Raw genomic sequence first — 20,196 nt, 5'->3', positions numbered from 1 at the left:
AGATTTAATAGAAAATCATTAGACTTTGAACTCTTCAACTCTTTCATCTTATGAGTATCATTTATAAATTTGCAGTATGGATGCTAAACTGGCAAAAAGAAGAACAAAAATTGCTGAAATCAGACAAAAACGTGAAGATGAACTCTTGAGCAAATCAAAAATGAATAAAGATGAATTTGACCGACTTACAAAACAACTGGTAAGAGATTAAATGAATAATCGTTTCACATTATTATTAGCAACTTTGTTTTGAATTTAAAAATAAGAAAATGATTGGTTGAAGAATAAAATTTCAAAAAATAAACTACTTCATGTGTTTTCTTTTCAGAGCCTTTTGAGGGAATTCAAAGTAGAATGTGAAAATAACACTTGATAAATAGAACATATTTTTTCTTTCTTTTCCTTGGGATTTTGTCAATTTTTTTTAACAATTAAAAAAAGTCACTTTATTAATATTCTTCATATGAATAAAATTAAAGGAAACATAAATGTCAATAAGACAGCAACTCCCAAATGCAATCTTTCCATTATAGGAAGATGAACTTGCATCTGAAGAGGAAAAAATAGAAATGGAAAGACAACAAGCATTGATAGATTTTAAAAGAAAAATGGCTTCTGAAACAGAGGCCCTTTTAATGGAGCAGGAGAAGGAATTAGGTGTTCTGATTGGTAGATTAGAGGTGTGTGGATTAGCTATGACATGATATCTATTGATAAACTTTATGAAGATCATGATTTGGTTAAAATTGTTAAAACATAAATATCAGCATAGGGCTACCAAAATGTATAAAGAAAACAATTTTGAATTATACCAATAAATGCTGTAACTTACTGAAAGCAAGCTCAAAGTACTTACCTAACCTGGTAATGTTGGAATCATGCCTTCTTAATGACACTCTCATATCAACTGTACTTCTGAATACAGCCTCATCATGAGTTGTACAGCATATGACATGATTTTGTGCATGCTCAAAGTAGATTTGTTATGAATTCCATACAGAAAAAATAAAAGACACAGATATCAATTACTTTATTTATTGATTGAAACTTACATGATTTAAGGAATTGATATATGTTCCTAAAAAATAGATGCAATGATTTAACAGCAATATATAGCAATGTGTTGTATTTTATAGATTGGAGCAGCCAGAAGACAAGCTTTATTGACAAAACAAGACACACAGCTACAGAGCTTACAGGTATTTATGAGATAAAAATATATTTGAAAATACAGATGTACATTTCTACTTTAAGATTAATTACTGTAAATTCAGAAATTATTGCGATGTTTTTATTATTGCGAAAAATGTGACAGGGTTATAATCGCAATAATTTAAACTCTCATTTTGAAATTTTTTATATGAACTAAACTGGATTTTTCTCAATATCGCAAAAATTAAAATCACATTTTAGTCTAAAATGACAAAATCACAATAATAAATGCACGCAATAATTTCTGAATTTACAGTACTCAAAATGTATTGCAAAAATTATTAAAACAACATCCAGTTGTATTTCAAATATGCTTTTACTTTATATAGTGCAATTATTGCTGTACCAATTTGGTGCTAGACTTACATTTCACAATTGAGTTATTTGGTTAAGTTTCAAATGGTGGTGTATGAATTATATTTTACTGCAAAAGTTTTCTTATGTAGTACAATATAGTTTCACAACATTTGGACTACTATGACTTACATTTCACACCAGATTTATATTATTATTGATATGTACTGATATTGTGTAGAGAAGACATAGGGAGGGAAATGTGGTGTTGTTAGGACAACAGCATTAACTGATTATTTATATACCTATATGGAGTTATATCCTTTCAGAACGACAGGTCATTCTTTTGAAGAAACAACCTGGACGTTACCAATTTTGAATGAATTGTGCTTCAAGGTATAAAATAATGACCTGCGTCAGGTCATTATTTTCCCTGATTACAATGCAAACTACAGAGTACTAAAACATTTAATCCCTGTGTTATTACAAATTGGGCTTTATTGTACAATATTCAATCTTTAACACTTTCAAAAACAATTCTTTCCTCCGTGTAGGCTGAAATAAATACCCTTTACTGTATTAAATGACAAAATATTCCTATTTCTACAAGGGAACAGCCAGAACGGTGGAGGGTGGGGCTATTATATGTTATCCTGATTCTCAATTTTTGAAGAAAGAAAAAAATATTGCCAGACAAAAAAGAGAAAACTATTATTCTGAAAAGTTCGTTAAAAATTGTGGAAAAAATAATCTGCTTTTCCCGATAAAAATGTAATGAAACAAAAGAAAAAACATAGCACCCCCTTTTATATAAATTATATGACAAATTACTTACAAAGTGACTTGTATTTTTCGTAAATCTTAATAATTCAGTTTCTTCTGCAATTACTCGCACACCATTTATATTGTAACTGGACAGTGATTTCTAACTTGTTTTTATCTAGATTAATTCACATTAAAAATGAGCCTTAAGGCGTGGTTATACCTAAACGTTTAAGAAAAGAATATCCCACTTCAATATGATCGGTACGATAGGATACAATTCCTGGTAATCTTTGCAGAAAATATTATTTTTTGACGGTAAATAAGTCAGATAATGCATATTTTAAGGTGTTTCTTGTGGTATAACGAGGTGTGTTATACGACAAGAAACACCTTAAAATACGCATTATCTACAACATAATGTTTACCAGTAATAGTTAAAATGGGAGAAGAATAAGACAATTCATATTCTGTAGATGGCTCATGGTACGAAGTTTTTTACCTAAATTCTCAAGAAGTTTTACAAATACTGAATTCTCACCAAACACATATTTTGAATATTTAACATTCATATGAATTATGTTTACTTATAGGACCAACTTGAGAAGAAGTTAACTGATGGTACAGTGAAGACTTCAGCTGTTGATCAGATCTTACAACAACACAAAAATCAAATGGAATATGTCCACGACCAGATAGAGAATAAACGTGAACATCAAACACAAGTTATACAAGATAAAATCCAGAGTAAAAAATTAATGAAGGAACAGTAGGTTTTATTTTCTTTTTATTTATAAAGAAGGAAGTTCTCATTTCTGTAGAAAGGATGGAGCAATAATTCCTTAAACTTTAGTCTTTAAAACAATAGCCCTTAAAATCATTTTCTAATAGCACTTGTACCAGTAGTTCCTAAATATGTAGACATGCCGGATCCTTGGGATTCACATAAAAAAATATTCTAGGTATTCATTTTCCACCATTATTAAATGTTAGATATCTTTCAAGCAAAACAATAACAAATGCATTCAAATGGTTGTATATCTGCTTATATAGACTTTGTCCTCTGATTGAAAAGTATTTGTCTCATATTATTAGTTCACCTGGCAGAAAGGCCAAATTATCTTTTCTCATCATTTGGGACCGTCGTCTGTCATTGTCTGTCATTGTCGACAGCGTTTTCAGTTACTTTTGACAAAAATCTTCTCCTCTGAAACCACTGGGCCAAATTTTAACCAAACTTGGCTGCAATCATCATTGGGTATCTAGTTTAAAAAAAGTGTCCCGATGACCCCGTCTGTTAACCAACATGGCCAACATGGCTAAAAATATAACTTATGGGTATATTGCCTAATATTTCAAAAACCGCTATAAATAGGGAAAATATGACAGCAGCAAAAATGTTCACAATGTTGAGCTCTAACTATTGTCTTTTTTTATAAGTCAAAACTGTCAGACGACTTTTTATAGGAGTTGATGAATTTTACCACTTTTAAAATTTTTTTCCAATTAGTTGAAAATTATAATAGATAGACAGAAACTTTAAAAAAGCAAAAATGATCAGCACGACACGATCTACAAATAAGTCAAACATGACCAAAATTGTCAGACGACTCCTTATTAGAGAAATTGATCTTTAATGACAATTTTTACCAGAATTTTGCGTTTTTGCCTTATATCTTAAAAATTATAATAGATAGATTGCAAAAATGATCAGCAAGATAAGATCTACAAATAAGCCATATGGTTGAAATCTTCAGTCGACTTGTTAATGGAGTTATTGCCCTTTAATGATAATTTTTTACATTTTTTTTGCATTTTTTGCCTTTTAACATGAAAACTTTAATAGATAGATAGAAACTTTAGAAAGGAAAAATTATGAGCAGGATAAGATCTACAAATATGTCAACATGACTGAAATTGTCAGTTAACTCTTATTAGAGTTGTTCCCCTTTAAGATGATTTTTACTAAAAAGTAGCAGGTAAGTGACACAGGTTCTTAGAGCCTCTAGTTTACTTAGGTTCTTAAAAATATGTGTCCCTAAATGTGACTTTATAGTCTTCAGCATTGAATAGTAACTCATATTTTGTGTTTTCATATCATGTTTGACAATACAAAATTCATCGAAAATGACAGATAAAGTCATAATATGTATAAAATCCTGGCCCAAAGAAAATAACTAAAGTAAAACTACAATAAAAGCAAGAAATACCACAAAAGGTATATGATTGATTAACATATTTTGAAGGTTTTTTTCCTAGCAGACCAGACATGATTTAGTCAATAATTTTATCTTATTTCAGAGAACTTCAAGAAGAAAAACATGAAGAAAGAGAGATAGTAAAATCAGCTTCTATAAAAAGACGCGGTGCGGGGTAAGTGACTTTTTTACTTTTACTATTTCACATTTAAATGAAATCAATCTTATTATCATGTGACTATGAAAATTCTCTTTTCTCTTTGGCTAAAAACATAGGGAATCTTCTCTGATAATACATGATATTCACTGCTGGAAAAAGCATGATTTGGAACATCTAATGTGTATCTATAACAGAGCTTCCAAAAAATATTTGTGCCAGCCGGACAGTACGACTGTTTTGGAAGCCCTAACCTATAAATAGTTTTTCCCTAGACAACGTCAATATGACTTCATGGATATTCTCGTCTTTCTTTATCTTCATTTTTTTTTAATGTTAAATTTTTTTAGTCAATTTTATTGAATATTTTAACTTTTATGAAAGTTAGCTTCAGCCAAAGCAGATAGACTATTAAGTAGAAAATCAAGGAACAGTTTAATATCTTGAGCAAATATTAGAATATTGGAGATGGATAAAAAAGTAATATAATAAAAAAATTGTTGACTTTTGATATCATTCGATACAATGATATATCAACCCCATTGATATCACATTCACCCTCGGCCATTGGCCTCAGTGAATATCATATCGCTGGAGTTGATAAATCATTGTAACAACCTCATCAAATGTCAATAATTGTACATATATTAATTCCCAATTTGATGTGAATTGGCTAAAATGAACCAAAAAGAAGTAAAAAAAAAACCAAATATTTATTTTTTTTAGACAAGCTGCATCAGTCTTAAAATTAAGTTATCTAGAACAACAACACAAGAGACACAGAGAAGAGCTAGACTTAGAAATGAAGGCTGAGCTAGAGAAAAGCAAGGAAGCATTGAATAGAGAATTAGAAGTTACATTGGATACTGAATTGAAGGTAAATAGCAGGATATATGACAGTTGACTGACACAATTCCTTTTTCCTTTTCTCTTTTTTGTACTAATGATAAACTTCAAAAAGGAAAAGTCATTACTTTAGATTGAAAATAAAAAGTCTTTACATTTGTGAATAGCAGCTTACTATACTGATGGCTTATACACTACAAAGTATAGTATAGATATAATGTCATGAGCCTCTGCTAAACAGAAAACAAATTTCTCTCAAATTTCCAATTATTGATAAAAATTCAAAATTAAGCATAGGGAGTTGGTAAGAATGTATGGGGCCCATGATACAGATCATTTCAATGTATCTTCAAAAGTCAGTGTATAACTTACAATAAGCAGAACCAAGCCACTATAATCAAGTACTCAATGAAATATCTATTCCAGATTGTTTCACAAAATCAAGTGATACATTTAATTACCCTTTTTATGAACAATTTCGTGAATCTCCAAAATATAAAATATACATCCTCAAAATTAAATGAAACTGCAATAATAATTACTGGCATGTTATTTTTTTAGCAACAAAAGAAACAGTTTTTGGCCCAGTTAGCTACAGCCTCAGACATGTCTAAAAGAGAATTAGAGGATGCAGTAGATACGGCTATCAGAGGTAGTTTTATTGTATTCTAGTGAATATAAAAATAAGGAGGTGGGGTATGATTGCAAATAGGACAACTATCCACCAGAGTCTAAATGACATGGATGTAACAAACTATAGGTCGCCCTACAGCCATCAATAATGAGCAAAACCCATACCCTATTGTCAGCTATAAAAGGCTCAGCATGACAAAATGTGAAATGATGCAAACGAGAAAACTAATGACCTTATTTATAACAAAACAATTAATGAAAAACAAATATGACTGACATGAACCAACAACAACCACTCAATTATAGGTCTGACTTGGGGCAGGCACACATACAGAATGTGGGGAGGTAAAACATGTTTATGAGTGCACAACCCTTTTATAAAAATAAGAATGTGATATGATTGACACAACTAACCACCAAAGTTCAAATGAAGTAAATGTAAGTAATTCAAGGCAACCGTAAGGCCTTCACTAATGAGAAAAAAACCATACTGTAAAGGTGGCTATAAAATGCCACAACAACATCACCATAAAAATTAGGATGTGCTATTCTGTTTAAAATAAGTTATCAATCTAAATTTGGCTTTTTGTATTTATAGATACTGGTGGCAATGAGAAGGCTGCAAAGAAACTAGGCAAAGAATTACGTCAGGGATTGCAACGGGCCAAAACAGACTTAACTTTAGATGAAGATGGTGAAATAGGTATAGTTAACTTATATTATTATTAATTGGTTGATTGGTTAATTATTCAAAAAAAGAGTGACAATCTTTAATACTTTTGATCTTGCAAATCAACATGTCTTCCAACAGCAATTTTAGTTTCTTTTTATACTATATTTAGGTAAAGAATAAGTGGGGAGACCCTTTTATAAGATTCCTCGTTCTTTGTTCATACCAAGGGGGCAATAAAAAATCATAATCGAAGAAAGACCATGGCAACAGAAAAAAGACAAATGGCAACAGTCCATGAAACACTAAATGGAAAACTAAAGATTGAGCAACACTAACCTCACCAAAAACCTGGGTTAGACTTAAGTGCCCTGGAAGGAATAGCAGTTCTTGCTCAACTTATAGCAGTAATAATTTGCTACCAAATTGTATAAGAGTGATGTCTTACTTGTAAAAAATGAACACACCTTCTAAATTTTGAAACATCTGGTGTACTGGTGTTGTTTGTAGTAAGCATTGATTTTTTCAAAAGCAAAAGCAAAAATGTTCAGGACTAAAAATTGTATGAAAATGGTAATGCAAAGAATTCAGATAATTAAAAAGGGTAATAATTCACTTACTAAATACAGTACAGTTTCATTAGTTACAGTTTTTCTAACTAGAATTTCCATTGAACTAGAAACACACAGTAGAAAAAAAGATCTTTTTACACATATTTATTGTGAGATGAGTTAATACATATGAAACCTCTGGTTCAAGAATGAATTTAAATATGAATTATGTCCCCTTTTTTACAGTTCCTGTGCCATCTATGTAATATATTTATTTCTGTAAGTTTATGTTTTTGGTGAATATAAAACTGCACGGAGTGTCATTTATATTCTTGATTTGGTTTCTGTATCATGTTTCTAATAAACACTTAATCATTCCAATTAGTTTTATAGTTTTAAACCAATTCCTTTCTGGTTTATGTTCATCTCATTATAGAAAACCTTCAAGGTCATATATCATTGTTTGGTTGCTGGTTTGTGGGTATCCATCTCATTTCTTTTTTCCCTCATATTCATATTGGAAAAAAATCTGGTAAATTTAGAAAAGTAACAAGTAGAAAATAAGTCCAGTTTATATAATGCTGCTAAAATGTGGGTTTTTTTTATTGCCCAAAGTCTCTCTTAATGAGTGCAGAATGTGGTTAATAAATTTGTGTGCATTTCCAAAGGAATTGACAAAATGCAAAGAATATGGTCGTGGTCATAAGCATAGAAATGGAATCAAGTGCATTTTGTATGGTGTGCATATTATTTGATAAAAGAATACAATATTTCTCTTTGTAATTTTATTGGGGTGTGAAAGGGTTGACAGAAGCACATTTTATATGAAGCGTAGAAATTCTAATCTTGATTGTGTAAACTTTGAAAGTAATCAGACCATTCATATCAAGCTTTGTGTAGCTTTTTTTTTTATCAATGACAATATAGAATTGTACTCTTGTACTCAAATGCTAAACAAACGCCTTGGTGGTCTTGTGGTAGCCTGCTCTTCTTAAGTGCAGGAGGTCATGGGCTAGATCCCTGGCCAGGTCAAATCAAAGACTTGAAAATTGGTATTTGCTGCTTCTACACTAAGCATGCAGCATTTTAGGAGTGAAAGCAAAAATAGTCGGCCAGGAGTCAGAATACTGTTTCTTGGTAGGGTTGTCTGGGTAGGTTGACAATTCTTCCTGTGTACTAGCACTTCAAATATCTGGCTCATCTTGTTGGTCTAGAACAAAGCAGGGTTCATATTTATCTCACATCAACATGATCTCATCCTGAATATGTATTTAATTGGACACTGGACATTAAACAGTCATCCATCCATCCATCCATCCATCCATCCATCCATCAAATGCCAACTTTATTCAATTTAGCAAAACTTGAGTCATGTGTTCATATTGTAGTTCAGTGGTAATAACTATATAATGTAATGCCGGCTTTTCCCCCTTTTTATAGTAAACCTATGTCTGTATAGTTTCTTGAAATTATTGAGGATAAATGATAGATGTTAGGGAGATGTCTAATGTTGCAAGTAATGTCAGACTTATAATTTGTTATTTTGGCATTTGTTTCAATGATACGACAGTTTTGTGTATGTTAGTTTGTTAAGAAGTTTTATTTCACGTACTGATTTCATATTTTCGCGGTAGTTACCTTATTAGAATATAAACTCAAATAAAACTCTTCTAATGATCTACTAATGTATTTAAAATCAAAACCCATCTTTATTGATGAAGATCAATCCATGTTTACAAATGATATCAGCATTACGGGAATTTCCCTTGTGTGATCCATGGTTGCAGATTGGTAAACAATATGTAACAAGCTCTGCCATTGTTCAGTTGGAAGTATAAAAGCAAAAGCAACAACAGAACCGAGGGATTGTTGGGTTGGCAAAGTTGGAAAGTATCAAATTTGAATAGAAGCTAAAATGTGTCTGATAATCACAACCAAGCGTTGAAAGTTTACTTTGTTTTTATTAAAGGTTGTCGGTGACGGTGCTAAGGTTGTGGGTGACGGTGCTAAATCAGGTTGCCGGTGACGGTGCTAAAGTTGTGGGTTACGGTGCTAAGGTTGTGGGTGGTGGTGTTAATTAATATTGCCATTGACAGTGATTAAGTTTGTTAGCGATAGGAATTGTTTTATGAATGACGAGACTAAATAATATTGCCGGTGAGGGTGCTAATGTGGTAGTGATAGTAATAAATAAAGTTGCCGATGACGGTGCTAAATACGGTTGTCGGTGACGGTGCTAAATACGGTTGCTGGTGACGGTGCTAAATACAGTTGCGGGTGACGGTGCTAATTATAATGAAGTTATATAGACGGTGCAAATTAAGTTTGTCGGTGACGGTGCTAATGTTGTTACTGGTTGTGTATAAGTTGTTTTTGACGGCGATAAATTATTTTGATGGTACCGGTGCTAATATAGTTTTTGACGTGCAAATTAAGTGTATATGTGTCGGTGACAGTGCTAAGGTTGTTATATTGACGGTTCTAAAGTAATTAATATGTTGTTGGTTTTATTATGCTGAGTTGATGTTGTATAATGTGGAATGGTAGTAATATTATCCTTAAATTGGGATTATTGAAAGATTCTAAATAAGTGACCTCCGGGTTACTTAACTGTTGAATTATATATTATTAGCCGGTTATTATCAAAAGTTTGTTTGTATACTGTAAGACCAACCATTACCGGGGACCCGAACAGACCAGTGACAGAGCTTGCAAGACCCATTCTCTCCGTTGTGGATTATTTTTTATATTAATAAAATATGAAACTTTATTTTATTCAGATATTTTATTTAACAACTGAAAATATATATATAACTACAAGTATACGATTTCCCTTTCTGTAACGTGTTTTGGTCCGACGGTAAACAGTGGATGTCGAACCTTACACTTTATAGATTATTTTACTCTCTTTTTCTTTGTGACCCTGTGTTCTCTGGTGGCCGACTCTAGCACCAGGGAGACAGCGTTTCAATATATTTATATGTTTTGAATGGGGAGAATATAACATAGCTAATATGTAGTAATTAATGAATCAGGACAAAAAAAAATGTTTTTTTTAATTTTTTATAGCTTGTTAAAGTTTAATAAAAAGTAGTAGAGCAGATCCTTGTAAAGAATAAAGTCATTGCTTGAAAATATATTGTGTCTTAAAAATGTTAGCAATATTGCTGTTTCCAAATACAGCCATTCAGTTCAATAATTTGTATAAAAAAAAACAGTTTGAAAGATATTTTACTTTATTTACACCATAACAAACACAAGGATTTAAAATATAAAAATAAGAAAATAATCCCCTACATGCATCAGAATAAACCTAATCTCTATTTCCACTCAGATTTGAATGGTAACTTTCTAGCTTAATTTAGTGAATGCAGTTTTACTTTGAAATAAAAAAAAAAAATCTTATTGATGGTAGTTTCTCAATTTTTATTATATGAAAACTAGTGATAAGCAGAAAAAGTTCATTTGCTTAAAATATTTCATATGCCACCTTCAAAAAAGTATTCACTTTCTAATATCTGCAATTTTACAGCTCATTGTTTTTTAGTTTAATATATTGAAAAAAAATTAATAGTTATTAATATATTTCCTTTCAAGAAGCAGGATATTTTGAAAGATACTTTTTAATTTGGTGCAGATACATTTCTGTAAATTACTGACTAAGGGAAGATGTTGGTTGGTTAGTTTGTTTTTAATGATGTATCAGTGTATTTTGTGAATCTGGATCAAATAATGGTCAGAGAAAATTGTTTGATAGTTTAACATTATATCCATCCACGTTCCACAAATGTGAGAACTGAGTGGCATTTATTAAATACTTTTAAAAGTAAACCTTTAATGTTTGTAGAAATTTTCTTTAAAGAGACAAATTTATAGAAGTTTTTCTTGTATCTGTTGTATATTTGTCATTTTTTGGAAAAAAATAAATATTGTTCAAACTAAAGGATCTAATGCATTCCCACTATTTTCAGCACCTATTTTTAGCTCACCGGGGCCCAAAGGGCCCCATGTGAGCTTATGCCATAACTTGGTGTCCGTCGTCTGTCGTCGTCGTCGTCTGTCGTCATAAACTATTTCAAAAATCTTCTCCTCTGAAACTAATGGACCAAATACATTCAAACTTTAACTAAATGTTCCTTAGGGTATCTAGTTTATAAACTGTATCCGAAGTTTTGATCCATCGACAAACATGGCCGCCATGGCTAAAAATAGAACATAGGGGTCAAATGCAGTTTTTGGCTTATATCTCAAAAACTAAAGCTTTTAGAGCAAATCTGACATGGGGTAAAATTGTTTAATTGGTCAAGATCTATCAGCTCTGAAATTTTCAGACGAATCGAACAACCCGTTGTTGGGTTGCTGCCACCGAATTGGTAGTTTTAACAAAATTTTGCAGTTTTTTGTTATTATTTTGAATATTATTATAGATATATATAAACTGTAAGCAGCAATAATGTTCAGCAAAGTAAGATCTACAAAAATGTTAATATGACCATAATTGTCAATTGACCCCTTAAGGAGTAATTGCCCTTCAAAGACAATTTTACACAATTTGTTCATCAAGTTTACTAACATTTAAAAATCTTCTCCTCTGAAACTACTGGGCCAATTACCTTCAAACTTTAACTAAATGTTCCTTAGGGTATCTTGTTTATAAATTGTATATGAAGTTTGTATCCATCGACAAACATGGCCGCCATGGCTCAAAATAGAACATTAGGGTCAAATGCAGTTTTTGGCTTATATCTTAAAAACTAAATCTTTTAGAGCAAATGTGACATGGGGTAAAATTGTTGAATTGGTCAAGATCTATCAGCCCTGAAATTATCAGACGAATCTAACAACCCATTGTTGGGTTGCTGCCACCGAATTGGTAGTTTTAACAAAATTTTGCAGTTTTTTGTTATTATTTTGAATATTATTATAGATATATATAAACTGTAAGCAGCAATAATGTTCAGCAAAGTAAGATCTACAAAAAAGTTAATATGATCAAAATTGTCAATTGACCCCTTAAGGAGTTATTGCCCTTTAAAGACAATTTTACACAATTTGTTCATCAAGTTTGCGCTAACATTTAAAAATCTTCTCTGAAATACAGGTGAGCGATTCAGGCTCTTGAGAGCCTCTTGTTTTATTATTCCATATGAATTGGTATTGGAAAGATTTTAATATTTATCATGTTACTTTTTAGACTTCATAAGAGGAAGACCTAGTTCTGGTTATCAAGGAGACACCATTAGACCAATGTCAGGTTCAGTTACAAAACAAAAAGGAAAGAAAAAAGGGAAAAAGTCCCAGACATCTGTATATCCTAGTGAACCTAAGGAAAGTTGGATGCATCAAGACTATTATGATAGTGATGAATTACTTTGATAAACATTCCTCATAACTTTTTAATTTGTAGTATCATTCCATATTTACAAGTATAATAAAATATTCTTTCATTATAAGATGACCAGTCAAGTGATAAAAGTAGAAAGATTTCATGAAAAGCTCATTATTGGAGATTCATATTTTTTTACTATTTAAGAAACACAACTGTATAAATCTGACATTAAGCATGAATTATCTTTTATGCTGCATATTCTTTTATATTTGACATTTACCCAATATCTTATTTTATTCATATTTACCAAAAAGTCTCATATTCAAATTAAAAATGTAATGCCAAAATTAGGTTCTTTTACACATACCTGTATTTAGAAATTATGAAATTGCTGTTTTTTATTATAAACTATAGAGAGACACATTACAAGTCCCTCGTCCTCATCTGGTGTTGATCAAATCTTCATGCATAAGCTGTTGACCTGACTATTTAAGAAGAATGTCTCACCTAAATATGTTTATATTCCTTTTATATCAAAAATATGAATATTTATTTCCTATGAAAATATTCTTTGCATGACTAAGTGTTTGCCATTGTCATGTTTACATGTAGGTAATGAAAAAAAGAACATTTTTGATAGATTATTATTTTGTTTTTTTTTACTCTGATCATTTCATAATTGTCATCATTTTATTGGCTAGAGAATATTTTTAATGTTAATCTGTATCAGTGATCTATTAATGATTAGGACAGTTCTGTAGAAAAAGAAATTCTCAGTCTTTAGATGGTGTATGTGTAACTGGACTTTAAACTAAAACTTGTAAGAATGTGAATGCATAATCTTTACTTAAGTTATACATTGTACTTAATTATGTTACATTGAAATGTAGTAGTAGAATGACATTAGTATAGGCATAGAGACATAATACTCATTTTAAGAAGAATATGAATTTACTTTTCAGTTTTTTTAATACAATTCTGCCTAATTTGCTAGACAACATCACACTGTAATAGATAAATGTGAACTAATCTAGACAAGTACTACCAAGAACATACAAGATAAATCAGGCTGTTGGTTTTTCTGTTTGAATTGTTACACATTGTGTCATGTTGGGGCCTTTTTTAACTTATTATCTGGTACAGCTTTTGCTCATTGTTGAAGGCAGTACAGTAACCTATAATTGTTTACACCCACATCATTTGGCTTGTTATTTATAGTTGTCTCATTAGTAATTGTACCACATCTTATTATTTTTATATAGACTTGTTTCAGAAAAGGGAGATAAGCTAGTAAATAGTAAACTTTGGTTTTTAATGTCCTAGTTAGCTTTACAATTATACTTTAATGATTTTTTAATTCATAGAGTATGGATATTATGAAAATAGAAAAAAATACGTATTTTATCTGTATTACTGTCACATCTTTTACTAGTATTGACTGGTTTTTATAAAGAGTTGTACTCAAATTTATTTTACTTTTCAGTTATCTCCCCTTCAGCAATTTTGACACTCACTAGATAGGAGCAAAGTATTCTTTGGCATACATTATTGAATAATTTAATTAAAACAACATGCTCTTGACCATGGACATTTTTAAGATGCCAATTTTATTTCATTAGCAAGTTAATTCCTTCTTTACATATGTTTACATTTATAGGATAAAACAGAAAAATGAAATGATTAATCTTAAATTAGTCCCTTTTTTATGGTTTTTACAAAACAAACAGAATGCTATATGTTCTTTTTTATTATCAGTTTATAAATCATAAATGCTTGTTCAAAGACCTATAAATTCATATTTAAGGTGGAGAAGAAACATTGTGACTCAATATCTCATTAGCTCTAGTGATTATTTTTAATTTCTGTGAAATTCAGTTATACAAAAAGTCAAATGAGATTAATATTTATTGACATCTTGTTATATATGTTACTTTTTATTGTTGACAAACTACAACCAACCTCTGTTTGTAAATATTGATAAGTATATTGTATTCTGCTGTTTTATATAAGTTGCATGGCATTAGGTTTTTTTCAGACCAAATATAATTTGCTGGTAATTGGCAAGGTCAACCATTGCAATACTTCTTGTTTTTTTTTCTAAGAAAAAAAATCTTCTTATTGCCCAGGAATATTTTTTTACTTTGCATCGTTTTTATACTAGCATAAATAAGCCTATAGATAAATAAAACAGGTTTATCTCTAGTGATTTGAAGTAAAGAAATAGCAAGCTTGAGAGAAAACGAAAAAATGAAAATACAAGAAATGCATGTGAAGGAATTACATTCATATATATATTTTTTAACACTACTGATCAAAATATCATCAAGCTATATCCATTATGTACTATGATGGCATTAAGAAACCAACAATCAATCAAATTATTATCATTTATTGTAGTAGATTCTGTATATATATATATATATATATATGTGTTCAATTATGTTAAAGTGAATAAAACCAAAATGAGGGAAACATTTGGCAAGCCAATGATGGATAGACATAAAAATATCAAACTCTGTCCCAACATCAGGTTTCCCTTAAGGGAAATTGGAAAATTAGTTTTTGTAAAAATTACAAAATTATCAACATTGAATTTGTTATAAATTATAACACTGAAAGAAAATAGACAAATTCTGTTTCTGTTTCTGTTCAAAGTTGAAACTAGTCTATATATACTACAAAGTACAACAGTGTTGCAGAAATTCTTCATTTACATTTCAAAGACAAGGTATTCTAAGGATGGCACCCTCTTTATAAAAAAATTACAGAAGTTGGCAAATTTGTACACAATGGGCAAAATGCTGAACATAGTGGAAAATTGGGTTTAGGACTAGGTACAGTTTCATTTGTTAGTAAAATGCTCAAAATGTGGTAAAAAGACATGATTTTGATATCAGCATTTGAACTTTTTTGTTGTATTATTTATATCATTTGACAAACAAAACCAGTTATTTTTTTTAAAACATACCACTCTTGAATTCACATAAACTTCTTACATTATCTAATGTCTTTGTTTTGGACAGTAATTGAAATTCCCGATAATTGTATAAAATAAAAAGATTTTCTTCATTTTCTGGAAAATGCCAGTTTTTTAAGGTTACAGTAAATGTAAGGTACAAGAGATCAGGATAATAATGAACATTCACAGTTTTAAACATTTACTTTTCAATACACCATATTACCTCAGAACAAAAGAGTTTTAATATTTTAGGATACCAGGGACATTTCTTATCATACCTTGTCATTTGCTATTACATCTTATGTCCATCCAATTGTTTCTATTGTCTGTGATATGTACAGGACTATTCTTTTATTTATTTTGTTTACTACTGTTACTTATCATTGTATTAATAAATAAAGTCTATACACTAGCTACCGGTAGTTATTTTGTCTATATGTTTTCTCACAGCTACTGTATATAAATGCAACAAACAAATTGGCAAGTAAATAGATTTTTATATCCCTGATTCAAAGGAGGGATAAATTCTGGTTTATGTCGGTCTGTCTGTCCTTTCTGTCAATCCTTCTGTCCAACCATGTTTTTGTCAGTCCTTCTTTCCTTCTGGCTGTCAACTTGTCCATCCATGTTTTAGTCACTCCTTCTTTCCTTCTGGCTGTCAATCCTTCTGTCTATCCATTTTTTTGTCAAGTCCTTCCCATAAAACTTTTATTGCATTTTAGCAGTAACTAAGAACCAGTTTCCTGAAATTTAGTTTCAAGCTTCATGTCAGCACGCTTTACTGTTTAATACATTTTCAGATTAATTGCTCATAAACTTCCTGTTTACTGAATACTTATATATTCTTACACATAATGGCCATGTATGAAATTTTCATCACATTTTTCTCAGAAACTACAAATCAAGACTTTCTAACATTTGGAGCTTTGTGTTAATGATACGCTTTCACATCCATCAGTTTTCTATTTACTAAATATTTATAAAGGTGTATTATTAGTGAGCAATAGCTCAAAGTATAACCTGTTCAAATATGAAAGTCCTTTAGGGCAGTTTGTGACTGTAATTTACTGTGACTTGATCGCTAGTGCTTATCTGCATTTATTGCAGGCCATTTAAAATTCTGATCCAATTGCAGTTTGTCTTGTTAAATCAAACTGTTCAACTGGTCAGAAATGGTAACCAACTGCCATATAAGAACCACAGTCAAACCATCAATGTTGTCAACATTATTGGTTGTCCAAATGTTTGCTTCTGTGTCTCAACCAATCTGTCATAATTATGTATTCGTTACAATATATTTGAGTCAATGGATATTATTGGTTTACATTAGTGAGACAGCAACCCAATGATAATGTAAAACAAAAATAAAACAAACCATGAGGTCAACAAATGGTTTTCAGTGATAGACAAGTATCAATCCCATCCATGAATTCAGTAACTACCATCTACTATATAGCATCAAATTCCAAAAGGGATAAAAACATAAAGATATTATCAAAAACAAACCCTGATGAGGTTTTTAACTTGGGGTAGAGATATTGACATGTGTCCTAGTAATAAACTAGTTTTGTGAGTACTCAATCTTCTTATAATTTCTCAATGAATGTAATAACAAAAATCACAGAGAAATGGCATAAATAAACCAATCCAGATAAGTATTACAGTAATAGTTTCTAGTTTATTTTTGTCTTGCTGTTCGGGAGAAAATGTGCCATGTTAATGGAGGTTATTGTAACAAAGCTCAGATTAAATAATTTCTAGATGACAATAAATATGTTCCATGTGTCGTTACGACAATTTTATCTACTCCTTGGTTCGTTTATGACATCATAATTGACTTATCAATTTATTAATACTTATGAACAGATGGCACTTGCTCACCTAGATTTTTGTTGGGGTTTTATGTTGCTAAATCTAGCTTCCTGTGTTTCTTCATAGTGTATTGGAGACTTGGATGTTTTGAACTTAACTTCTTTGGCAATAAATACTAAAGGCCTTTTTTATTTGTGAATTCCTTTTTCTAAAGAGGAGGCTATGTTTGGAATCTAGGTGAATTGTCGATACCAAATTTCCTCATGAATATAAATAAGAAGATGTGGTATGAGTGCCAATGAGACAACTATCCATCCAAGTCACAATGTGTAAAAAGTAAACAATTATAGGTCAAAGTACGGCCTTCAACACGGAGCCTTGGCTCACACTGAACAGCAAGCTATAAAGGGCCCCAAAAAGACTAGTGTAAAACAATTTGAACAGGAAAACCAACGGTCTTATCTAAATAAAAAACGAGACACGAGAAACAGATTTTTCAGATCAAAATATGAGTGTACATGTATCATTACAGCTTTTTGTCACCATAGACTGTTCCCTCGAATTCATAAACCTGAAGATCATAAAAGGTATTTTCGAAAAATAAAATACATTTATAGAGTTATTGATTTAATTAATGTGTCTAGTATTTTTAATGACTCTACAGTTCAGACCTTTATACCTCCATTTTTTGATAACATAGAGCCACCTATAATTTCTTATTCGTATAAAAAACCTAGTAGAAATTTAATTTTTAAAATTATATGTTAGTTACATCAGATGTCAGTATAGAAAATAAATGCTCCTTCAACATGCGACTGTTAAAACATTGAAGTTTAGATATGATCCCTATGGCTATGTAATTACAAGTGGACCTCAGCATTGTTCAAGACCAAGAGGCTATAAACTTTCTGAAAAAAGGACCAAAATATTATCCACCATCGAAAATAAATTTGAAAGAGTGTGGGAGAAATCTGACAAAAAGTTTCTCGATTCCTATTTAAATAAATGTCTGAATATAGTTGATATTTGCGTATCACATTTCGAAATTATTTAGAAATAAATGAAAGAGTAAGTAATACGCCTATTTCTGGGATTAAAAACATAACTCAAGTACTTGCAAAGCGTTTTGTGTAAGTACCGGTTGATAAAGCCGCCAACGATGTGGTGGTTGCATCATAAGTACTTGGGGGACAGGAAAATTTTTTCTAAAATCAGTTAAATATATTTTTTTGTTTTCTTTTTCTTTTAATTATTTTTGCGTTTTTCTGTGTTATATTAACATAAATATACTAGAAATAACATGTATTTGCTATAAACTATCAATTCCTTGTTTACTATCCACAGCGGTCACTGATTACAGTTAACTTTCAGATTTAGTCTGAGGTTAAAGTTTTTCAGTCATCAATAACTTACTATGTCAAACCTTCATGGAATTTTATGAACTTTGGACAAAAACTTGTTAATGACCTAAATACAGTATCCAGAGCAAAATTTTAAAAATATTTATTTTCATTTTTCTGTATTTTACTGATAAATGGACTTACTTTTTTTTACAGTTAAAAGTAGATACAGTCTAAAGTTTGTTACACATCAATTTCTTTGTCAAAGCTTCATAGAATTTTATGAAACTTTGGCAGAAACTTTTTATGATTAAGAGTTAATGTATTTTTTTTCAAAAGTTTGCTTCAGACATTATCTCTTTTTTCTGATAGATGGACTTAGTTTTTTACAGACAGTCGGGGATTAAATTTTTTTGACATGATAAATTTGTAAACCTTCATGGATTGTTATGAAACTTAGACAGAAGCTAATCTTCTAGACCAAGAAATAGCATCTAATGAAAAAGTTTTAAATTCTGTATTTTACTGATAAATAGACTCACTTCTTAAGTCAACATTACACTTTTACACTGACAGTAGCAATCGCATGCGAGACACAAGGTTCCACAGAACCACTTACAAATTTTTTAATGTTCACTGGCAAAACATTTTGACTGAATGCTTGTCATCTATACTCATAAACAGAGAGGATCTAATGAGTCTAAGTCGCTCACCTGGGATCTAAAAGTGCATTGCCAACATTGAAAAAATTAATATAGTTCATGACCTCTTTTTTTGTTGCTTTTGTATTGCTGATAATTTTTTCTATTTTTAGTTTCTCTCTCTCTAATATAGTTTTTTGCACAAAATACAAGATTTGAGTAAAAAAATTCTTGATTCAACGTCAATAACTTCTATAAGAGATAAAATTGAGAATGGAAATGGGGAATGTGTCAAAGAGACAACAACCCGACCATAGAGCAGACAACAGCCGAAGGCCACCAATGGGTCTTCAATGCAGCGAGAAACTCCCGCACCCGGAGGCGTCCTTCAGCTGGCCCCTAAACAAATATGTATACTAGTTCAGTGATAATGGACGTCATACTAAACTCCAAATTATACACAAGAAACTAAAATTAAAAAAGATACAAGACTAACAAAGGCCAGAGGCTCCTGACTTGGGACAGGTGCAAAAATGCGGCGGGGTTAAACATGTTTTTTGAGATCTCAACCCTCCCCTTATACCTCTAGCCAATGTAGAAAAAACAAACGTACAACAGTACGCACAGTAAAACCCAGTTTAAGAGAAGTCCGAGTCCGATTTCAGAATAGGAAACAAAAGAAAATAAACAAAATGACAATAATACATAAATAACAACAGACTACTAGCAGTTACTGACATGCCAGCTCCAGACCTCAATTAAACTGATTGAAAGATTATGTCTTCATCATAT

General features: G+C 30.9%; 1 protein-coding gene across 4 annotated transcripts in view; it reads left to right on the top strand.

Moving 5' to 3' along the window:
* The window catches only part of LOC127734965 (trichohyalin-like), a 45,240-nt gene extending 29,213 nt beyond the window's left edge, over positions 1-16,027 (top strand). For 3 of the 4 annotated variants that reach the window (XM_052245016.1, XM_052245014.1, XM_052245015.1), the window contains exons 17-25: positions 76-199; positions 534-680; positions 1,137-1,199; positions 2,862-3,037; positions 4,570-4,641; positions 5,350-5,500; positions 6,031-6,121; positions 6,701-6,805; positions 12,518-16,027. In XM_052245016.1, coding sequence (XP_052100976.1) covers positions 76-199; positions 534-680; positions 1,137-1,199; positions 2,862-3,037; positions 4,570-4,641; positions 5,350-5,500; positions 6,031-6,121; positions 6,701-6,805; positions 12,518-12,699 — 1,111 coding nt within the window. In that variant the 3' untranslated portion in view covers positions 12,700-16,027. Of the gene's footprint in view, positions 1-75; positions 200-533; positions 681-1,136; positions 1,200-2,861; positions 3,038-4,569; positions 4,642-5,349; positions 5,501-6,030; positions 6,122-6,700; positions 6,806-7,569; positions 7,603-12,517 lie in introns of all 4 variants that reach the window. The other variant, XM_052245017.1, reaches the window with a different exon arrangement.
* Positions 16,028-20,196: the final 4,169 nt, after the last annotated feature.

Source organism: Mytilus californianus, unplaced genomic scaffold (assembly GCF_021869535.1).
Source record: "Mytilus californianus isolate M0D057914Y unplaced genomic scaffold, xbMytCali1.0.p SCAF_3, whole genome shotgun sequence".
In the NCBI taxonomy this organism is placed as follows: Eukaryota; Metazoa; Mollusca; class Bivalvia; order Mytilida; family Mytilidae; genus Mytilus; species Mytilus californianus.
This window is presented reverse-complemented; position numbering and strand designations above follow the sequence as displayed.